At 48.8% G+C, this 16,840-nt stretch overlaps 3 protein-coding genes and 3 non-coding genes across 6 annotated transcripts; 1 reads left to right on the forward strand and 5 right to left on the reverse strand.

Moving 5' to 3' along the window:
* Positions 1-131: 131 nt before the first annotated feature.
* TRNAI-AAU (transfer RNA isoleucine (anticodon AAU)) lies at positions 132-205 on the reverse strand. Its single transcript has one exon. It is a non-coding gene; the product is annotated as a tRNA-Ile (tRNA).
* Positions 206-3,693: 3,488 nt separating this feature from the next.
* LOC149346157 (uncharacterized) lies at positions 3,694-5,370 on the reverse strand. Its single transcript, XM_089585355.1, has one exon. The coding sequence runs from the start codon at positions 5,348-5,350 to the stop codon at positions 4,166-4,168; it is 1,185 nt and encodes a 394-aa protein (XP_089441481.1). The 5' UTR covers positions 5,351-5,370; the 3' UTR covers positions 3,694-4,165.
* Positions 5,371-5,522: 152 nt separating this feature from the next.
* LOC149346158 (uncharacterized) lies at positions 5,523-6,780 on the forward strand. Its single transcript, XM_089586003.1, has one exon. It carries the CDS (start codon positions 5,542-5,544, stop codon positions 6,778-6,780), a length of 1,239 nt encoding a protein of 412 aa, XP_089442129.1. The 5' UTR covers positions 5,523-5,541.
* Positions 6,781-10,477: 3,697 nt separating this feature from the next.
* On the reverse strand, positions 10,478-10,551 carry TRNAI-AAU (transfer RNA isoleucine (anticodon AAU)). The gene has a single exon. It is a non-coding gene; the product is annotated as a tRNA-Ile (tRNA).
* Positions 10,552-10,654: 103 nt separating this feature from the next.
* LOC149346160 (uncharacterized) lies at positions 10,655-11,786 on the reverse strand. Its single transcript, XM_089585356.1, has one exon. It carries the CDS (start codon positions 11,769-11,771, stop codon positions 10,722-10,724), a length of 1,050 nt encoding a protein of 349 aa, XP_089441482.1. The 5' UTR covers positions 11,772-11,786; the 3' UTR covers positions 10,655-10,721.
* Positions 11,787-15,700: 3,914 nt separating this feature from the next.
* Positions 15,701-15,774, reverse strand: TRNAI-AAU (transfer RNA isoleucine (anticodon AAU)). The gene has a single exon. It is a non-coding gene; the product is annotated as a tRNA-Ile (tRNA).
* Between the last annotated feature and the right edge of the window lie 1,066 nt (positions 15,775-16,840).

Consider the following 16,840-nt stretch of genomic DNA (forward strand, 5'->3'; position numbering starts at 1 on the left):
CAAGGTAACCCATGCCATCCGGGTTTCTGCTATGCACACACTACGGCTCCGTGGACCACTCAGGTAAAAGTGGCAGTGCCTGCACCATCGACGTTAAACTACGTTGAGAGCAGGAGAAAAAAAATACAACGTGACCTGCGCAGGGATTGAACCTATGACCTTCGCGTTATTAGCACGACGCTCTAACCAACTGAGCTAGCAGGCCAGAACTATTCCAGGAGTCAAGGTAACCCATACCATTCGTGTTTCTGCTATGCACACACTCGGCTGCGTGGACCACTCAGATAAAAGTGGCAGTGCCTGCACCATTGATGTTAAAATGCGTCGAGAGCAGGAGAAAAAAAATACAACGTGGCCTACGCAGGAATTGAACCTATGACCTTCACGTTATTAGCACGACGCTCTAACCAACTGAGCTAGCAGGCTTTTTTTTTTTTTTTTTCTTTATTGCCGATTTTGACGTACAAATCAAGAGGTTACAAGAAATAAAACATGGCGGCCACACTTCGGCCGACACGACTTTAAAATTTTTTGAGCGACATTAATCCATCTAGTACAGTTATCCATTGTGGTGGATCAGGCAGTGCGTTGTACACATTTCTTAAGCGCACAACGCTCTCAATGAAATGTTCGCGAACCGGGCGAACAACCAAGTCCGCGTGTTCAAACTACATTCGTGTTTTCCACACCGCGTGGAGGCCCAGGACCATAATGAGGTCATAAGGTATTTCCTCTGAGGGATTCACAGGCAAGAAACGTATGCCGTACGGATCCAGGGGTAACTGTTTTTTTAAAGTTCTTTGGAGTACATCCCAATGAAAGATCGGGTCCCAGCAGTCTAGAAATACGTGTTCTATTGTTTCGGGTTTCTTGCATAAAAAGCAGTCAGTGTTCCAGGGAATGAAGAGTCCTTTATCGTGAAGCCAGGTCTTAACTGGGAGGGTGTTTGTATGTAACTTGAAAAAGAACGATTTGGCGGAGGGTAGTATAGGCATTTTCTTCACTCTTTTTAGGACGTCCTGTCCTGGGCCACCGCGATGTGGAGAACGGTACAAAGGTACAGGGAGCATGACATCTACAAGGTCTCTGTAGAGTTTTTTCTTTGTAACGGTTGACAGGTACTGCTGGGAAAAACGTACATTCAACAGCCTATACGATAAAACAACTTCATGCAGGTATCCAGTCACCCTTCCGCACATATTTTGCACAGACGAGACTACGAATCCAGGCAGAAGTCTATACAGTCTTACTTGTATAACTGTGCGCAGGAAGATATCATTCTGATCTCGTAAAAAAACAAAGCGTGCCACAATTTGTCGCAGAAACAAGTGAGCCAGGCCAAGACCTCCTTTCTTTACAGGCAAAAACAAATTCGTTCGACTGGACCGCTCCCAAGTCGAGGCCCAAATAAAAATAGCAAAAACCCGATGCATTTTTTGAATGCTCATCCTCGCCGCACACAACACATTCATGACGTACCAGATTTTTGATATCAAAAAAAGGTTGCAGACAGTGGCTCTAGAAAACATCGACAGTTGCTTGCCTTGCCACCCGTTCGCCTTTTCTTTAGCCATCAAGGCTTGATCCCTCCAGTACGGTTCAGGGTCGCGATAATTTCCGAGAGGCACACCAAGGTACTGCGTTGGCACCATTGACCAGGTGAGCCGACAAAAGGCTTCTGGTGTGTCCACCCAATCGCCATGCCAGAAGCCATGACTTTTATCCCAGTTTATCTGGGCTCCACTCGCATCACAAAACTTCTCGACGACATTAGTTGCCTCTCTAATGCTATCTTTGCTGGCGCAGAACACCGCGATGTCATCCGCGTACGCCAGAATTTTGACTTCGGCAGCCTGTAGTCTGTAACCTGTTATGAGCGCATTATGTTCCATCGCCAGACAGAGTGGCTCAAGATAAGCGGCAAACAGCAGTGGTGAAAGGGGGCATCCCTGCCTCACCGACGAGAGCACGCACAAGCTATCAGTGAGCTCACCGTTAACAATAATACGCGTTGTACATTTTTTGTACGCCATCGTGACGCCTTCCGTAATCACACTGCCCACATTCGTGTGTTCAAGTATGCAGAGCAATGCCTTGTGCGAGACACGGTCGAAGGCTTTTGCCAGGTCAAGCTGCATCATCGCGACGTGATCGCCCAGCGCATCGCAACACTCGAGCACGCTTCGAGCCACGTGCACATTCGTCGCGATAGTGCGGCCTTTAATGCCACAAGTCTGGTGTGGTCCAACCAACTTGTTAATAACACCTTGCAGTCGCTTTGCTAGAACTTTGGTGAATATTTTATAGTCGACGTTAGCAAGAGTTATTGGGCGATATGAGCCTGGCAACAAACGTTTCTGAGCATCATCACTCTTCGGGATTAGCACGATATGCGAGGTTGTGAAGGACAAGGGTAGTCTTTTCTGGTCATACGCTTCGCTAACAACGTGATAAAGAACTTGGGCAACCTCAGACCGGAAGGTTTTATAGAAAATGGCCCCTAAGCCATCCGGCCCAGGTGCTTTCCCGACTGCCAGCTCATTTATTGCGCATTCTATCTCACTTGGTGTGATTGGTTGTTCTAGCTGTGTCCTTACTTCTTCGTCAAGCTTTGGCATCAACGGAAGGAATTCTTTTTGGAAACAATCTTTAAGGTCCCGTGGATGGCTTAGAATTTCTTTAAAGTGCTCGGCAATCGCATGCTTAATTTCATTTCTGTTAGACGTGACGTTTTCACCTATAGCTAGTTGGCGGATTTCTTTTTGACATGCGTATCTTTTTTCATCTGAGAGAGCCCGCTTGGTTGGCATTTCTCCCGCCCACAGCTTCTCGGACCTTGATCTCACTACTGCCGCCTTGTACTTCTCCGAATCTATCCGTTCAAGTTCAGTTTTCACTTCCTTTATTCCTCTAACACACAGACCAGGTTCGACATTCTCCATACTAACAAAAAACTGCAGTTGCTGGCGAAGCTTTGTCTCTGCTTCTTTCTGATTGCGTCGAATTGCACTACTTCTTTCAATAGCCATTGTTTTTACTTTCTGCTTAAAATCTTCCCAACGAATGGCGTAACATTCTGGCTCGCTTGCAGTCAAATTTTTCAGTTCTTTCGTTACAGCGTCGACAAAAGCTTCGTCATCCAACAGCTGCGCATTCATTTTCCACAAGTCCCAGCTAAAGATTCGTTTCCTCTGCGTCTTTCCAAAGGCGGCCGTTACCAAGCAGTGATCGCTGTATGCGATGGGTTTCACTTCGTACTCGCTACACATTGGTATCAATTCGGCAGAGACATATAATCTGTCTAACCTTGCATGGCTGTCTTGCTGGAAGTGTGTAAACTGCGGACGAGTACCGCTGGCGAAAACGCTACCAATGTCTTCAAGGTCATATTCGTGCACAAGTGTATTAAGAAATTCTGCACTCTTGTCACGAACACGCGAATGTTTTGCGCGGTCATCAACATTGCAAACACAGTTAAAATCGCCTAGCAGTATTATCACTTTCTGACAGTTTAGGTACGCCTCAAGCCTTTCAAAGAATGCCCGCCGTTCCATGTCAATATTCGGCGCGTATACACAGATGACGCGACACTCCAATTCGCCAAAGACGATATCAGCAATTAAGAGGCGTCCACTGTCACATGAAAATACTGACTGCACGCAGATTCCAAAGTTGTTGCGTATGAATATGGCGCAACCACCTGATCCACCAATCGCGTGAGAAATACACACATCGAAATGAGCACGAAAATTGGACACCATTCGGTCGGTGAGCTCCTGGCTCTCAATTTTTGTCTCTTGGATTCCCACTATATGTAAGTCATTATCTAAGAGAAGGCGACTAAGCTGACATTGTCGTCGTCTTGCTCCAAGGCCCCGTACGTTTAACGTCGCTACCCGTAGCGCTCTTTCGATATTAACCGCCATGGCTACACGGTAGAATGGTGCCCATTACAATAGCCCAAGGGTCTGTGGTCATCATACTGTGGCGATAAGCGCGTCGAAGGCCAGGAAAAAAAAATAAAACTCTAACCAACAAAAAAGGACAGTCCAAGTAAACTTGGCACCTCTTTCCAAGCCCGAACACGAAAAACGAACCGCTCATGATGAGGGCCATGGCGTTTACGGAAACCCCTCCCAACCCACCTTAGCTAGACAAACTAAATTTACGGGGGCGGTTTACCCGCCTGCCGCGAATCGACCGGAATGTTCGGTCGCGGCTTCAAGGTAGACCTCCGCATACCTGGGGCTTTGGTGGGTGGCTCGTCTCCGCCCCCGCCGTCCTCCTTCGTCCCAACGCTAAGGATCTTGTCGTGTGGTCGTTTCCCCGCCAGCAGGCTGGCTGAAGCGCTAAGGATGTCCATAACCTCGGGTTCTGAGGTGCTGGGAGCCGCTTCATAATCAACTGAGGTTTTCAGCTCGGCGCTCGGAGCTGTCGAAGAATTCTGCGAAGGCGGTTGATGCTGCTCTGCAGTAACCGCTTCGGTTCCGGGTTGCTCCTGCTGCGGCAGTGGAATCACCGTATTTTCGGCAACCTCCGTTCTTGCACTTGCCACCGATGCTGCATCGTCCATGTCCGCCTCGTCCATGAGCAGGTTTGAGGCGTCGTCGGTGGTTGTCAGTCCTGTTACGCTGGCATACGTCCGCTCGCACTGGCTGCTCTCATGACCGAAGCGTCGGCACGCACTGCACTTGGGGATGCGGCAGTCGCGACGAATGTGGCCCGTGCCACGGCACCGAAGGCAGAGCGGAGCCCTGCCTGGCACGACCACGAGGGCCAACTCTCCGGCGACGCTCACCTGGTGCGGCAGGTCGTCCAACTTTACGCCCGGCTTCAACTTCAAGGTGACCAGTCTGGTAGTTGAGCCCTTATCTGCTAGGCCGTGCACCCGCCACCGCTCTCGGCCGACGTCTGTGACCTTCCCGTACGGCTCGAAGGCAAACCGTACGTCGTCGTCGGGCACGCTGTGCAGCAACCAATGCACTTTCATGCGAACGTCCTGGTTGGCAGGATCAATTACGATACAGCGGCACTTTTTCACCAGCAGCTCACCCATGCCGACAATCTTTTTCACCGCATCTTCGTCCTTGAAAGTCACCGCCCACACATGGCTCATGCGGTAGGCTCCGAGGGCAATCACTTCCGGCAGGAGCGATAACTCGGCGAGCGCATCGCGAAAATCTTCTGCCCGATACGGGCGGGCCCTAACATCACAGTGTAGAAAAACGGTGTTCAAAACAAAACGCCCTGTTGGCAAACTAGGCAAAACAACTTGGTACTCATTGTCTGAAGCAATATTCCTGTTACCGCGGCCCTGCTGGGCCGCTGAAGCCGCTCCTACGGAGCCCATGACACACACGTCCGTCACGCTCGGTGGCCGGAAAATCAACTGAGCTAGCAGGCCAGAACTATTCCAGGAATCAAGGTAACCCATGCCATTCGTGTTTCTGCTATGCACACACTACGGCTGCGTGGACCACTCAGGTAAAAGTGGCAGTGCGATTCCACTTCCGGCCGCGATAGCGAACGGACGCGTGTGAAATGGGCTCCGTTGGAGCGGTATCAGCGGCCGTGTCCGGCCGCGGTAACAGGTTTTCTTCTGCATCGGATGATGAGTATCGTGTTGTTTTGCCTAGTCTGCCTTCAGGGCGTTTGGTTTTGAATACCGTTTTTATGCATGCGGACGTGAGAGCACGGCCCTACCGAGTAGAAGACTTCAGGGATACGCTGGCGAATTTGAATCTGCTCCCCGAGGTTACGGCCTTGGGGGCGTATCAAATGAATCACGTGTGGGCAGTTACCTTCAAGTGTGACGCAGGTGTGCAAAGACTGCTCGCCAACAACGAAGTGCAAGTGAAGAACCATCGCTGCGTTCTCATCGACCCGTCTCACCAGGACCTACGGTTGAAACTGCACTGGCTGCTGCCCACCGTCCCCGACGACGACGTGCGGGCGGCTTTGCTAGTGTACGGGAAAGCGACAGATGTGGTCAAGGAGCGTTGGAGGGTGAATGGTGTGTCTGACAAGAGCTCGACGACCCGGACAGTGACTTTGAAGCTCAAGGCCGGTGTGAAGCCGGAAGATATACCGCATCAGCTTAGGATTGCTGGTGAGCTGGCCCTTGTCGTGGTGCCGGGCAGGGCACCCCTCTGCTTGCGATGCCAGAGCACAGGCCACATACGGCGTGACTGCAAGGTACCGCGCTGTGTGCTATGTCGTCGCTTTGGCCACGACGAGACCGAGTGCGTGCGTACCTACGCCAGCGTCGCAGGGCCCGCGAGGAGTGACGATAACTCGGAGCTCCTAATGGATGAAGCTGATGCTGAAGCAGCAGCCAAGGCGGAGTCGGAAGACAAAGCTACGGCTGGAAATGAGCCGGCTGAGCAAGCCTCGGGCGAAACAGTACGCCAAGGCACTCCGAACCTCGAAGAAAATGGCACACCTGAGAGAACAGAAGACCCATCGACAGCGAGGTTGGTTCAGGACGAGAAGATAAACGCGACCTCGATGGGAAGCGCCAGCGAGGGGGAGCAGAACATGGACACATCAAACGAGGGCACCGCCGCCGCGGCGACTAAACGCTCGCACGAAGTCGTCGAGGAAGATGACACATCTTCTGGCCCGCCCGTCAACGGAGAGCCACCGTCAAAAGCAGCTCCCGTGCGTCGGTCGACGTTGCGACCTCGGCCGAACATCCCTCCAGACCGGAGGACGACGACGAGGGCGACGACGCCGCCGCCGACGCCGCCGACGCAGCCGCCGCCGACGGCGGCCTCGTAGTTGTAAGTTTTGGGACTGGACGAGCGCTTGTTCTGGCGCTGAGGATGCTTCTTGTCAACGGTAAGCACCATCCTCTTGGTCTCCTTCCATACTACAATGGCGCTGCCAGATAGAGCTTTGCGATTCGCCACAATCAATGTCCGAGGGCTATGTGCGAGGAGGAGGCAAGGGCAGTTATATAGGTTGTCAACGGAAAAAAATTTAGATATTATTGCCGTACAAGAGACGAAAATTGAAGGAGATGTTGAGACCGAGAGTATGGTGCTGCCTTTCATGTCACATTACTACGCGTGTGTGAGCCATGCGGTTGGGAGATCCGCAGGCTGTGTTCTTTTTGTGCGCCAACATTTGGGGCTTGAGGTGCAGGCCGTACGGTCGGATATTGCAGGACGTATGGTTCTTTGCGATTTTAGTTTTGGTTCAGTGCTATGGCGGGTGATATGCTTGTATGCTCCTAATGTACTCGAGGAAAGACGACAGATGTTTGAGGGACTCAAAAATTATTGCGATGTCGATCGGAAACTAGTACTGATGGGAGACTTTAATTGTGTTTTAGCGGCGCGAGATAAAGCGAACGATACACCGTACAGAGACGCCAGCACGGCAGAACTTCGAAGCTTAATCGATGAATTTGGGCTCGAAGACGTAGCGGAATGCTTGGAAGACGACCACTGCGTTCGCTTTACGCATTTCCAAGGAGCCAGTCACGCCCGGCTTGATAGAATGTACGTTTCGGCCGAATTGACAGCGCTTTGCCGAGAGTACCATGTGCAGTCTGTGTCATTCAGCGACCACTGTCTTGTCTGGTTTGATATTAAGAACAAGAAAGAAAATAAAAACAAATTCACATGGGAGTTATGGAAGTTTAACGCGAAGATTTTAGATGACGACGTTTTCAAGGAACAAGTGTCAAGTATGCTTGAAGAAATTAAGGATGATACAGCCACAGTGGTTTGCGAACAATGGGAGACTTTCAAGCAAAAAACTAAAATGAAAGCGTTGGAACGAGCTAGCGCTATAAAGTACGAGAATGATAAGTATGAGACGAACTTACGAAAGAGCCTGCAAATGCTAATAAATCAAGAAAACTCAGCTCCAGGCACGTTCAAGGCTGACATCTGTTCGCTCAAACATAAGCTCGAACAGTTTGATATCGACCGATACCGCGGTGCGCTTGTACGAGCCAGAGCCGATAAAGAGATAACCGGTGAGGCACCAACTAAAAGAGCACTGGCAAGGGAAAGAAAATGGGCCCGCAAGAATGTGATTTCCGAAGTTGAACAAGACGGCATTATTTTGAACGAACAGAACGACATCGAAAATGCTTTCACCCTGTTTTACAAAGGTCTATTTGCGCGTAGAGTGGTAGACTTAGAAAGCTTCAGGACAGAATTCTTGGCTTTAATGCCTAGGATTAATGACAACTCAAAAGAGGTGTTAGAGCGCCCGATTACTGTCGCTGAAATAGAGTTGGCTATTGATGACTTAAAACGAGGGAAGTCACCAGGACCAGATGGATTAGGCACTGAATTCTACAAGACTTTCAAGAATGAATTAGCCCCTATAATAGCCCACCTTTTAGAAGACGCATATGAACGGAAGCGCCTACCGCCTTCTTTCCTGGCCACGCATACAGTTCTCATCCCCAAAACAGAGGATCCAATCGCTTTAAGGCAAGTAAAGTCCTATCGTCCAATCAGCTTAACGAACGTCGACTACAAGATCTATATGAAAGTACTGGCTAAAAGACTTCAAACGGTTATAAAAGAGATTGTTGGACCACACCAGACTTGCGGTATAAGGGATCGGTCAATATTCACTAACATTCACACGGCGAGATGCGTGCTGGAGTGCTGCGATGCACTAAACATGAACGTCGCAATGCTCCAGCTCGATTTGGAGAAAGCGTTCGATCGTGTACCACATGAAATCTTGTTTACACTTTTGCAACACGTCAACGTGGGAGCAGTTATCACAGAGGGTGTCGCGATGGCTTACAGGGGATGCACAACGCGCCTAGTAATCAACAAATCGGTAGGAGCACCGATCGAGGTGCAACGATCCGTGCGACAGGGTTGCCCCCTCTCACCATTACTTTTTGCCTTATATATCGAACCCTTCTGCCTTAGTATAATAGACACCAGCTACGTAAAAGGCTTTAAATTACAGCTAACCGAAGTGAAACTGTTGGCATACGCGGATGATGTGGCGGTTTTCTGCGTTGACAATGAGAGCATCTTGAAAACGGTGGAAATTGTTAAGCGTTTCTGTGATGCCAGCGGCAGCGCTGTAAACTGGGGCAAGTGCCTTGGATTTTGGCACGGTTCTTGGGCGACGAAACCAGGCACTTTCGCCATCATGCAATGGGCTGATACACCAGCGAGGTACCTAGGTGCTCCTTTAGAGTTTTACCGCGACAGTGAGCCCTACTGGCGGAGCCAAGTTGCAGAAGTGCGTGAAAGAACGGAGAAGGTTAAAGGAGGGGACTTGTCTATGTTTGCGCGCAGCACTGTGTGCAATGTGTTTTTTGTTACCAAACTGTGGTATGTGCTAAGTGTTTTGCACTGCTCACGCGCCAATGTACAAAAGCTGCACCGTGTATTGGCCATCTTTGTGTGGGGGTCGGTATGGGAGAGGACAAGCCGTACCAACCTCTTCCGGAGAGTTAGTCAAGGAGGCCTGGGCTTGTCGCATTTATTCCTGAGGCAAGTGGTCAACCGTTTTTGTTTCCTTCGAGATGTGAAGGACCCGTTTTTGCGTACTGTAGTACAGATCAGATTGAGCAGACTTTTACCGGATTTTGTGGTATCTACCGAGTGTATACCAGGAGGTGTTTTTGGATTCCTGAAGGAGGTTGCGGTTTCCTGCAACTTCCTCAGCGCACGATTTTCCTACCAATATCTTGCAAAAGTAAAACGCATACAGCTATACAAGGACCTTACAGACCTGGTTTTTCCTGTGCCACTGTATCGAACAATGTACAGCACCCATCCAGGCAGCGATGTTTTAAAGCGTGTGAAGCGAATGTATGTAGCTCCGGGAGCCAAGTCCTTTTTCTTCAGGCTGCACACCGGAACGTTGGAGGTAAAAACTTGGATGGCAGAGAAAGGATTGTATGCTCCATGGGGTGATCATTGCTTTATATGTAGAAAGCCAGAAACTATCGAGCATGTTTTTTTGGACTGCTGGGGAGGAGTGTTCTTTTGGGACATTCTTCAAAGAACATTGAAAAAAGATCTGCCCCTTGACCCCCGTGGGATTCGTTTCCTAGCAGTGGAAAATGAAGAAGGTGTACCGTTTGACGCAGTAATGCTCATGGGATTGCACTGTATTTGGAAGGCCTGCATGGCGGCCCGACATGCTGACATCGATGCAAGGCCGGCGCAGGAGTACTTTCGCGAGTCTGTAGGCAGATTCTTGGAAACCTACAAAACTTTGAAACAAGTGCCTGAATGGATACCGAGAATTGAGCCTCTAGTCCATATGAAACGCTTTTAGCGCCCTACGTCAGCCAAGGTGTGGTTGATGGTTTTAGCCCATACCGACGCCATGTACCATTGAGTGTGTGTATACTTCTCTTGTTTTCTTGTGATGTATGTGTCTAAGCAGGCAATAAAAAAAAAAAAAAAATAAAAGTGGCAGTGCCTGCACCATCGACGTTAAACTGCGTTGAGAGCAGGAGAAAAAAAATACAACGTGGCCTGCGCAGGGATTGAACCTATGACCTTCGCGTTATTAGCACGACGCTCTAACCAACTGAGCTAGCAGGCCAGAACTATTCCAGGAGTCAAGGTAACCCATGCCATTCGTGTTTCTGCTATGCACACATTACGGCTGCGTGGACCACTCAGGTAAAAGTTTTTTTTTTCTTTATTACCGGTATCATGACACTCAATATACAGACAAAACACACCAGCCTGACTTCGGTTGGCGGAATACAGTCAAAATTTCTTCAGACACACCATTCCATCAAATACATTAATCCACTCAGGGGGTTCGGGTAACGCCTGATAGACTTCTCTCATGTAGACCATATGCTGAATGAAATTTTCGCGTACAGACCGAACATTAACATCTGCATGGCGGACTGCCATTCTGGTTTGCCACAGACTGTGGAGGCCCAGTAGCATGAACATATCAAAGGGAATGCCTTCATCACACTTGACTGGGAGAAACCGGATCCCGTATGGCGTTATTGGAAGTTGTTTCTTTAGAGTTCGCTGCAGTATGTCCCAATGGAATATAGGGTCCCAACAGTCAATAAAAACGTGTTCAATAGTTTCTGGTTTTTTGCAGAGTAAGCAGTTAATTGTCCAGGGTACAAATATCCCTTTCTGATCTAGCCATGCTTTTACGGGTAGTGTGTTCGTGTGCAGCTTAAAGAAAAAGGATTTGACTGAAGGTCTTACGGGCATTTTTTTAACCCGTTTTAAAACGTCCTTTCCTGGGCCCCCACAGTAAACAGACCTGTAGATTGGTGTCGGCAGTAGATTTTCAATTAAGTCTGCATACAGTTGCTTTTTTGTAACAGAGCAGAGGTAGTCCATTGAAAACCTTGAATGCAACATGCGAAGGGAAGCAACAATTTCATGGAAGTAACCAGACACACGGCGACATCTTATATCACTTGTAGTCACAATAAATTCAGGAAGCGCTTTCGCAAGTCGAACTTGTATGACTGTGCGCAAGAAACTGTCGCTTTGGTCGCGCAGAAAAAAGAAACGTGACACAATCTGCCTAATAAACAAATGAGAAAGACGCAGGCCTCCATCGCGGACTGAGCGGAAAAGGTTGGTACGACTCACCCTCTCCCAAGTTGAGCCCCATATGAACACAGCAAAAACCCGATGCATTTTCTGCACATTTGCGCGGGTCATACACAGCACTTGCAACACATACCAAACTTTGGCTATCAAGAACAAATTGCAAGCAGAGGCACGCGCAAACATTGAAAGGCCGCGACCCTGCCAGTTTCCCGTCTTTTCCTTCATTCTCTCCGTTGCATCATTCCAGTACCTTGCGGGTTGCTGATATTGCTCGAATGGCACACCAAGATACGTCGTAGGTGTGCCTGTCCATGTCGTACAAGCAAACCTTTCTGGCTTAATGTCCCAGTTACCGTGTCATCTCTGAGCCCGTCAGCTTACAGAAAGCCTTAGCGAGGTTGACCACTTCCAACACACTCTCGCGATCTTGACAGAATACGGCTATGCCGTCAGCGTGCGCCAACAGTTTTACCCCAGTAGAATGCATTCTGAAACCTCGTATTGCTGTTTTATGAATTACTGCTACACAAAAGGGTTCGACATATATAGCAAACAGGAGAGGAGACAGTGGACATCCCTGTCTTACTGAAGATTGCACTGGAACCCTTTCCGTTAGTGACTTATTTAATATGAGCTGGGTACAACAATCGCGATAGGCCATCATTACACCGTCTAAAATTGTGCTGCCTACATTTGCATGCTTCAATATGCAGAAAAGGACCTCGTGTGACACCCTGTCAAAAGCTTTCGCCAAATCGAGTTGCAACATGGCAACTTGGCCGTCCATGTCGTCGCAGCATTCTAACACATTTCTGGCTACGTGAGTGTTCGTGAAGATTGTTCGACCTTTGATGCCGCATGTTTGATGCGGCCCAACTAAGTGCTTGATCACACCTTGCACCCGCTTCGCGAGCACTTTCATAAACACTTTGTAATCGGTGTTCGTAAGGCTGATAGGCCTGTATGAACCTACTGACAGCAGCATGTCACGATCATCCGTCTTAGGAATCAAGAAGATATGAGCAGCTCTGAAGGACGGTGGCACCCGCCTTGTTTTATACGCCTCATTCATAACGCGATGCAACACATATGCTAGTTGATGGGCGAACGCTTTGTAAAATGTGGCTCCTAAGCCATCTGGTCCAGGGTACTTTCCTGCCGGCAGTTCGCCGATAGCGGCCCTGATTTCGCGGACACTTATCTCTTCCTCAAGACTGTCTCTGACGTCATCAGCTATCTTTGGCATACCAGTCATGAATTCTGTGATGAAAGTGTCACTGACACGATTAACGTTGCTAAACAACTCGCGATAATATTCCACGAACGCCTGCACTATCTTTTTCTGCTCACCCGTCACCTCGTTCTTATAGCGGATCTGTTTGTTTGAATTTTTTGATGCATACCTTTTCTCGTCAGTAAGAGTGCGTTTATTCGGTGCTTCCCCAAGCCATAATCGTTCGCCTCGTGCACTAATCATAGCTGCCTTATATCTTTCATTGTCTATCACCTCAAGTTCACTTTTAGTTATTCTTATTTCGTCTGCCACTTTTCCAGGCTCCAAACTCACAGCGTTTAAAAGTATTCTGGCTGACGCTGCAGAGCTTTCTCTTTCTTTATCTCATTTCGAAGCTTGATGCTTGCTCTTTCAATCGCTGCCATATTTAGTTCATTTTTAAATTGTTCCCAGGCAGCCGAGTAATTTTAGGGCTCAGAATTCACTAGCCGCCCTAATTTTCCTTCAACTCCTTTAACAAAGAGTTCATCATTGAGCAATTTAGTGTTCAACTTCCACAGGTGCCAGTTAAATCGTGGCTGCTTTTGCTTATTGCCAATGACGAAATTTACGAGGCTGTGATCAGAGAATGAAACAGGTAGCTATTGCAGGGGGGATTAGAGCTAGGGACACGTAAACTCTGTCAAGCCTTGTTTGACTACCTTGCTGGGCGTGAGTGAATTGTGGCCGCCCGCCGCTTGTTATTGTGTGACCTACATCCTCCAAGTTATAGTCATCCACCAAGGACCTAAGTAAGTCGGCGCTTCGATCATGTACGTAGGCCACTTTCGATCTATACTCCGAAAAGCAAACCCAATTAGTCTCCCAGCAGAATAACATTTATTTCACAAGGCAGATACTGATTAAGTTGTTCAAAGAAAATACATCTCTCATTGACATTGTTGGGGGCATACACAAACCAGACGCCACTTTTCCCCCGTCAACGAAAAGTCCAAGACGATGAGGCGACCATTTTCAGACACAGTAATCATTTCCTCAATAATCCCCACACTTTTGCGTATCAATACAGCACAGCCGGCAGATCTTCCTACGGCATGGCATACACAGACATTATAACACGTTGTGAAAGGTGACACCATACGATCAGTCTGCTCTTGTTCTTCCACCTTTGTTTCTTGTACTGCAATTAGATCTAGCTCGGTTTCCATGCAAAGGCGGCTAAGCTGGTATTGCCGTTGTCTTGCAGCCAAGCCTCTGACATTAATTGTCGCTATGCGTAGGGAAGAATTTAAGTCATTCGCCATTATGAATCAAGTAAATCAAGCAGAAAGATACGAATGGTGTCATTACAAACATGTTTGACACTGTTCTATCAATTCTAAGGTGAAAATTACAAAATGACACAGCATAACCAAGAGCAGTGAAGTCTTCAACCGTACCTCAAATGTGTTGCTCGAAGTTTCCGTTGTTTCTTCCATTTCGAATCAGAAGAAGTCCGGCACCTTCGACGGCACCAAGCTTGTCCGCTAAGTGGGCGTCACCGCCGAACTTCTATCCGGTGGGATGTTCGGTTTCGGGCGTAGCGTCGCCCGTCGCAGCCCCGGCGACTTTGGCGGGGGTTCATCGTTATTCGGCTCGTTTGGTTGTCCATCCTGGGTAGCTAACTCATCATGAGTTCTCTTCACCACCACACTTGTGCCTTTCTCGCTCGCGTCCATTGCCTCAGCATCGTCTGTTGGAATTGTTCCGCCGTGCGAGCTTAGAGAACTTGCACCCGTAGACGCGTTCGACGTAGCGTGCTCCGGTTTAGAAGTAGTGGGAGACGCAGAATCACTGGCCTTGGCCTTGTGGTCATCACCGGACTTCTGTTCTGGAGACTTCGCGTCCTCGCCACTCTTCTCCTCTGCTCATTTCAAAGATTCCTCAACTTCGGCTTCATCCATCAACAGGTCGTTGACGTCCAATTCCCTCGTAGCTTTCTGCGTGACAGAGGCATACGTCTTCTCGTACTGCTCTTCTCCGTGGCCGTATCGGTGGCATAGTGCGCAGCGTGGCACGTGGCAGTCACGTCAAATGTGGCCGGTATTGCGACAGCGCAAGCATAGCGGGGCCCGGCCGGGCACCACCACAAGCGCCAGTTCACCTGCAACACGGATCTGATGTGGCAAGTCGTCCACCGTCACGCCCGTCTTCAAATTTAAGGCCACCAAGCGCGTCGAGGACGCCTTGTCTTGCACAACTTGAGCACGCCACCGTTCCCGGGAGACGTCCGTCACTCCTCCGTACGGCAAGAGCGCCGCACGTATGTCATCATCCAGCCAGTACGTTGTGAAGCATCCAGTGAAGCTTGATACGCAAGGCTTGGTTGTTAGGGTCTATCACAACGCACCGCCTTTCCTTCACAAGCAATTCCTTCAAAGCCAAAAGCTTTTGCACGTCGTCTCCGTTTTGGAAGGTTACGGCCCATACAAGACTCATCTGATACGCCCCCCGGGCGATAACTTCAGACAGCAGGCCTAGGCTAGCCAGTGTGTCACGGAAGTCTTCCACACGATATGGCCTTTCACGCACATCGGCATGCAAAAAAAGAGTGTTTGAAACAACTCACCCTGTAGGTAGCTGAGGCAAAAGCACTTGATAATTCCGGTCATCAGAGCCAGAAATCCTGTTACCGCGGCCCTGCTGGGCCGCTGAAGCCGTTCCTACGGAGCCCCTGACACACACGTCCGTTCGCCTCGGCGTCCGGAAATGGAATCCAACTGAGCTAGCAGGCCAGAACTATTCCAGGAATCGTGGTAAACCATGCCATTCGTGTTTCTGCTATGCACACACTACGGCTGCGTGGACCACTCTGGTAAAAGTGGAAGTGCCTGCACCATCGACGTTAAACTGCGTTCAGAGCAATAGAAAAAATACAACGTGGCCTGCGCAGGGACCGAACCTACGACCTTCGCGTTATTAGCACGACGCTCTAACCAACTGAGCTAGCAGGCCTTTTTTTTTCTTTTTCTTTATTACCGACTTGGCCGGGCAAACAAAACAAAAATATAATGACATGACAATAAAAGCACAGGTCAGTTTCTAGCTAGTGCACGATGATAAAATGGGTTAAATGATTTTAGTTGGTCCAGGACAGGCAGCCACTCAAGCTGAGGAGCTTGCTGTCCGAAAACTTCCTGAGTATACATGATGCTCTCAATGAAATACTGATGAGCCGGATTCACAACAACATGTTCATGCCTGACATCCATTCGCGTACGCCATAGGCTGTGCATGCAGAGCAACATTAGCAGGTCGCAAGGCACTTCACCTGGCTCTGCACATGGTAGGAAGCGTATTCCAAAAGGAGTCAGGGGGAAATCTTTTTTCAGTGTGCGCTTCAACACATCCCAAAGAAAAACAGCGTCATGACAGTCGAGAAAGATATGTTCTATAGTTTCCACTTTCTTGCAAATAAGACACTCTACTGACCAAGGTACAAAAAGGCCTTTGCTTTGCAACCATGGCTTCACTGGGAGGGTTCCAGTATGCAATTGAAAAAAGAAAGAACGCACTGAAGGCTTCACCGGCATTCTTTTGACTCTTTTTAGCACATCCCTTTCGGGACCCAGAAGATAAGCACTACGATAAACAGGCACTGGCAGAAACACATCAAGCAGGTCCTTGTACATCTTTTTCCTTGTTACAATGGTTTGATACTCATCGGAAAATTTTGACCGAAGAATACGGACTGCTGCAACAACTTCTTGCAAAAAAGCACTTAACCCACTCCGCCCTGCAGACATAGATGACACAACATAATCAGGCAGTGATTCTGACAATCGCACTTGTATAACAGTTCGCAGAAAATCATTATCATGACACAAGAAAAAGAATCTAGTGACTATCAGTCTCAGAAATAAATTTGACAACCCTAGCCCCCCGTTCCGCACCTTGTGGAACAGATTGCATCGGCTGGTACGCTCCCATGTTGACGCCCAAATAAATGTTGCAAACACTCTGTGCAACCTTTGCACTGAAGTCCTTGGCAAAGTTAAAGCTTGCAGAACGTAAAAAATCC

Source organism: Amblyomma mixtum, chromosome 4 (genome assembly GCF_055824585.1).
Source record: "Amblyomma mixtum isolate Tamu chromosome 4, ASM5582458v1, whole genome shotgun sequence".
Lineage (NCBI taxonomy): Eukaryota > Metazoa > Arthropoda > Arachnida > Ixodida > Ixodidae > Amblyomma > Amblyomma mixtum.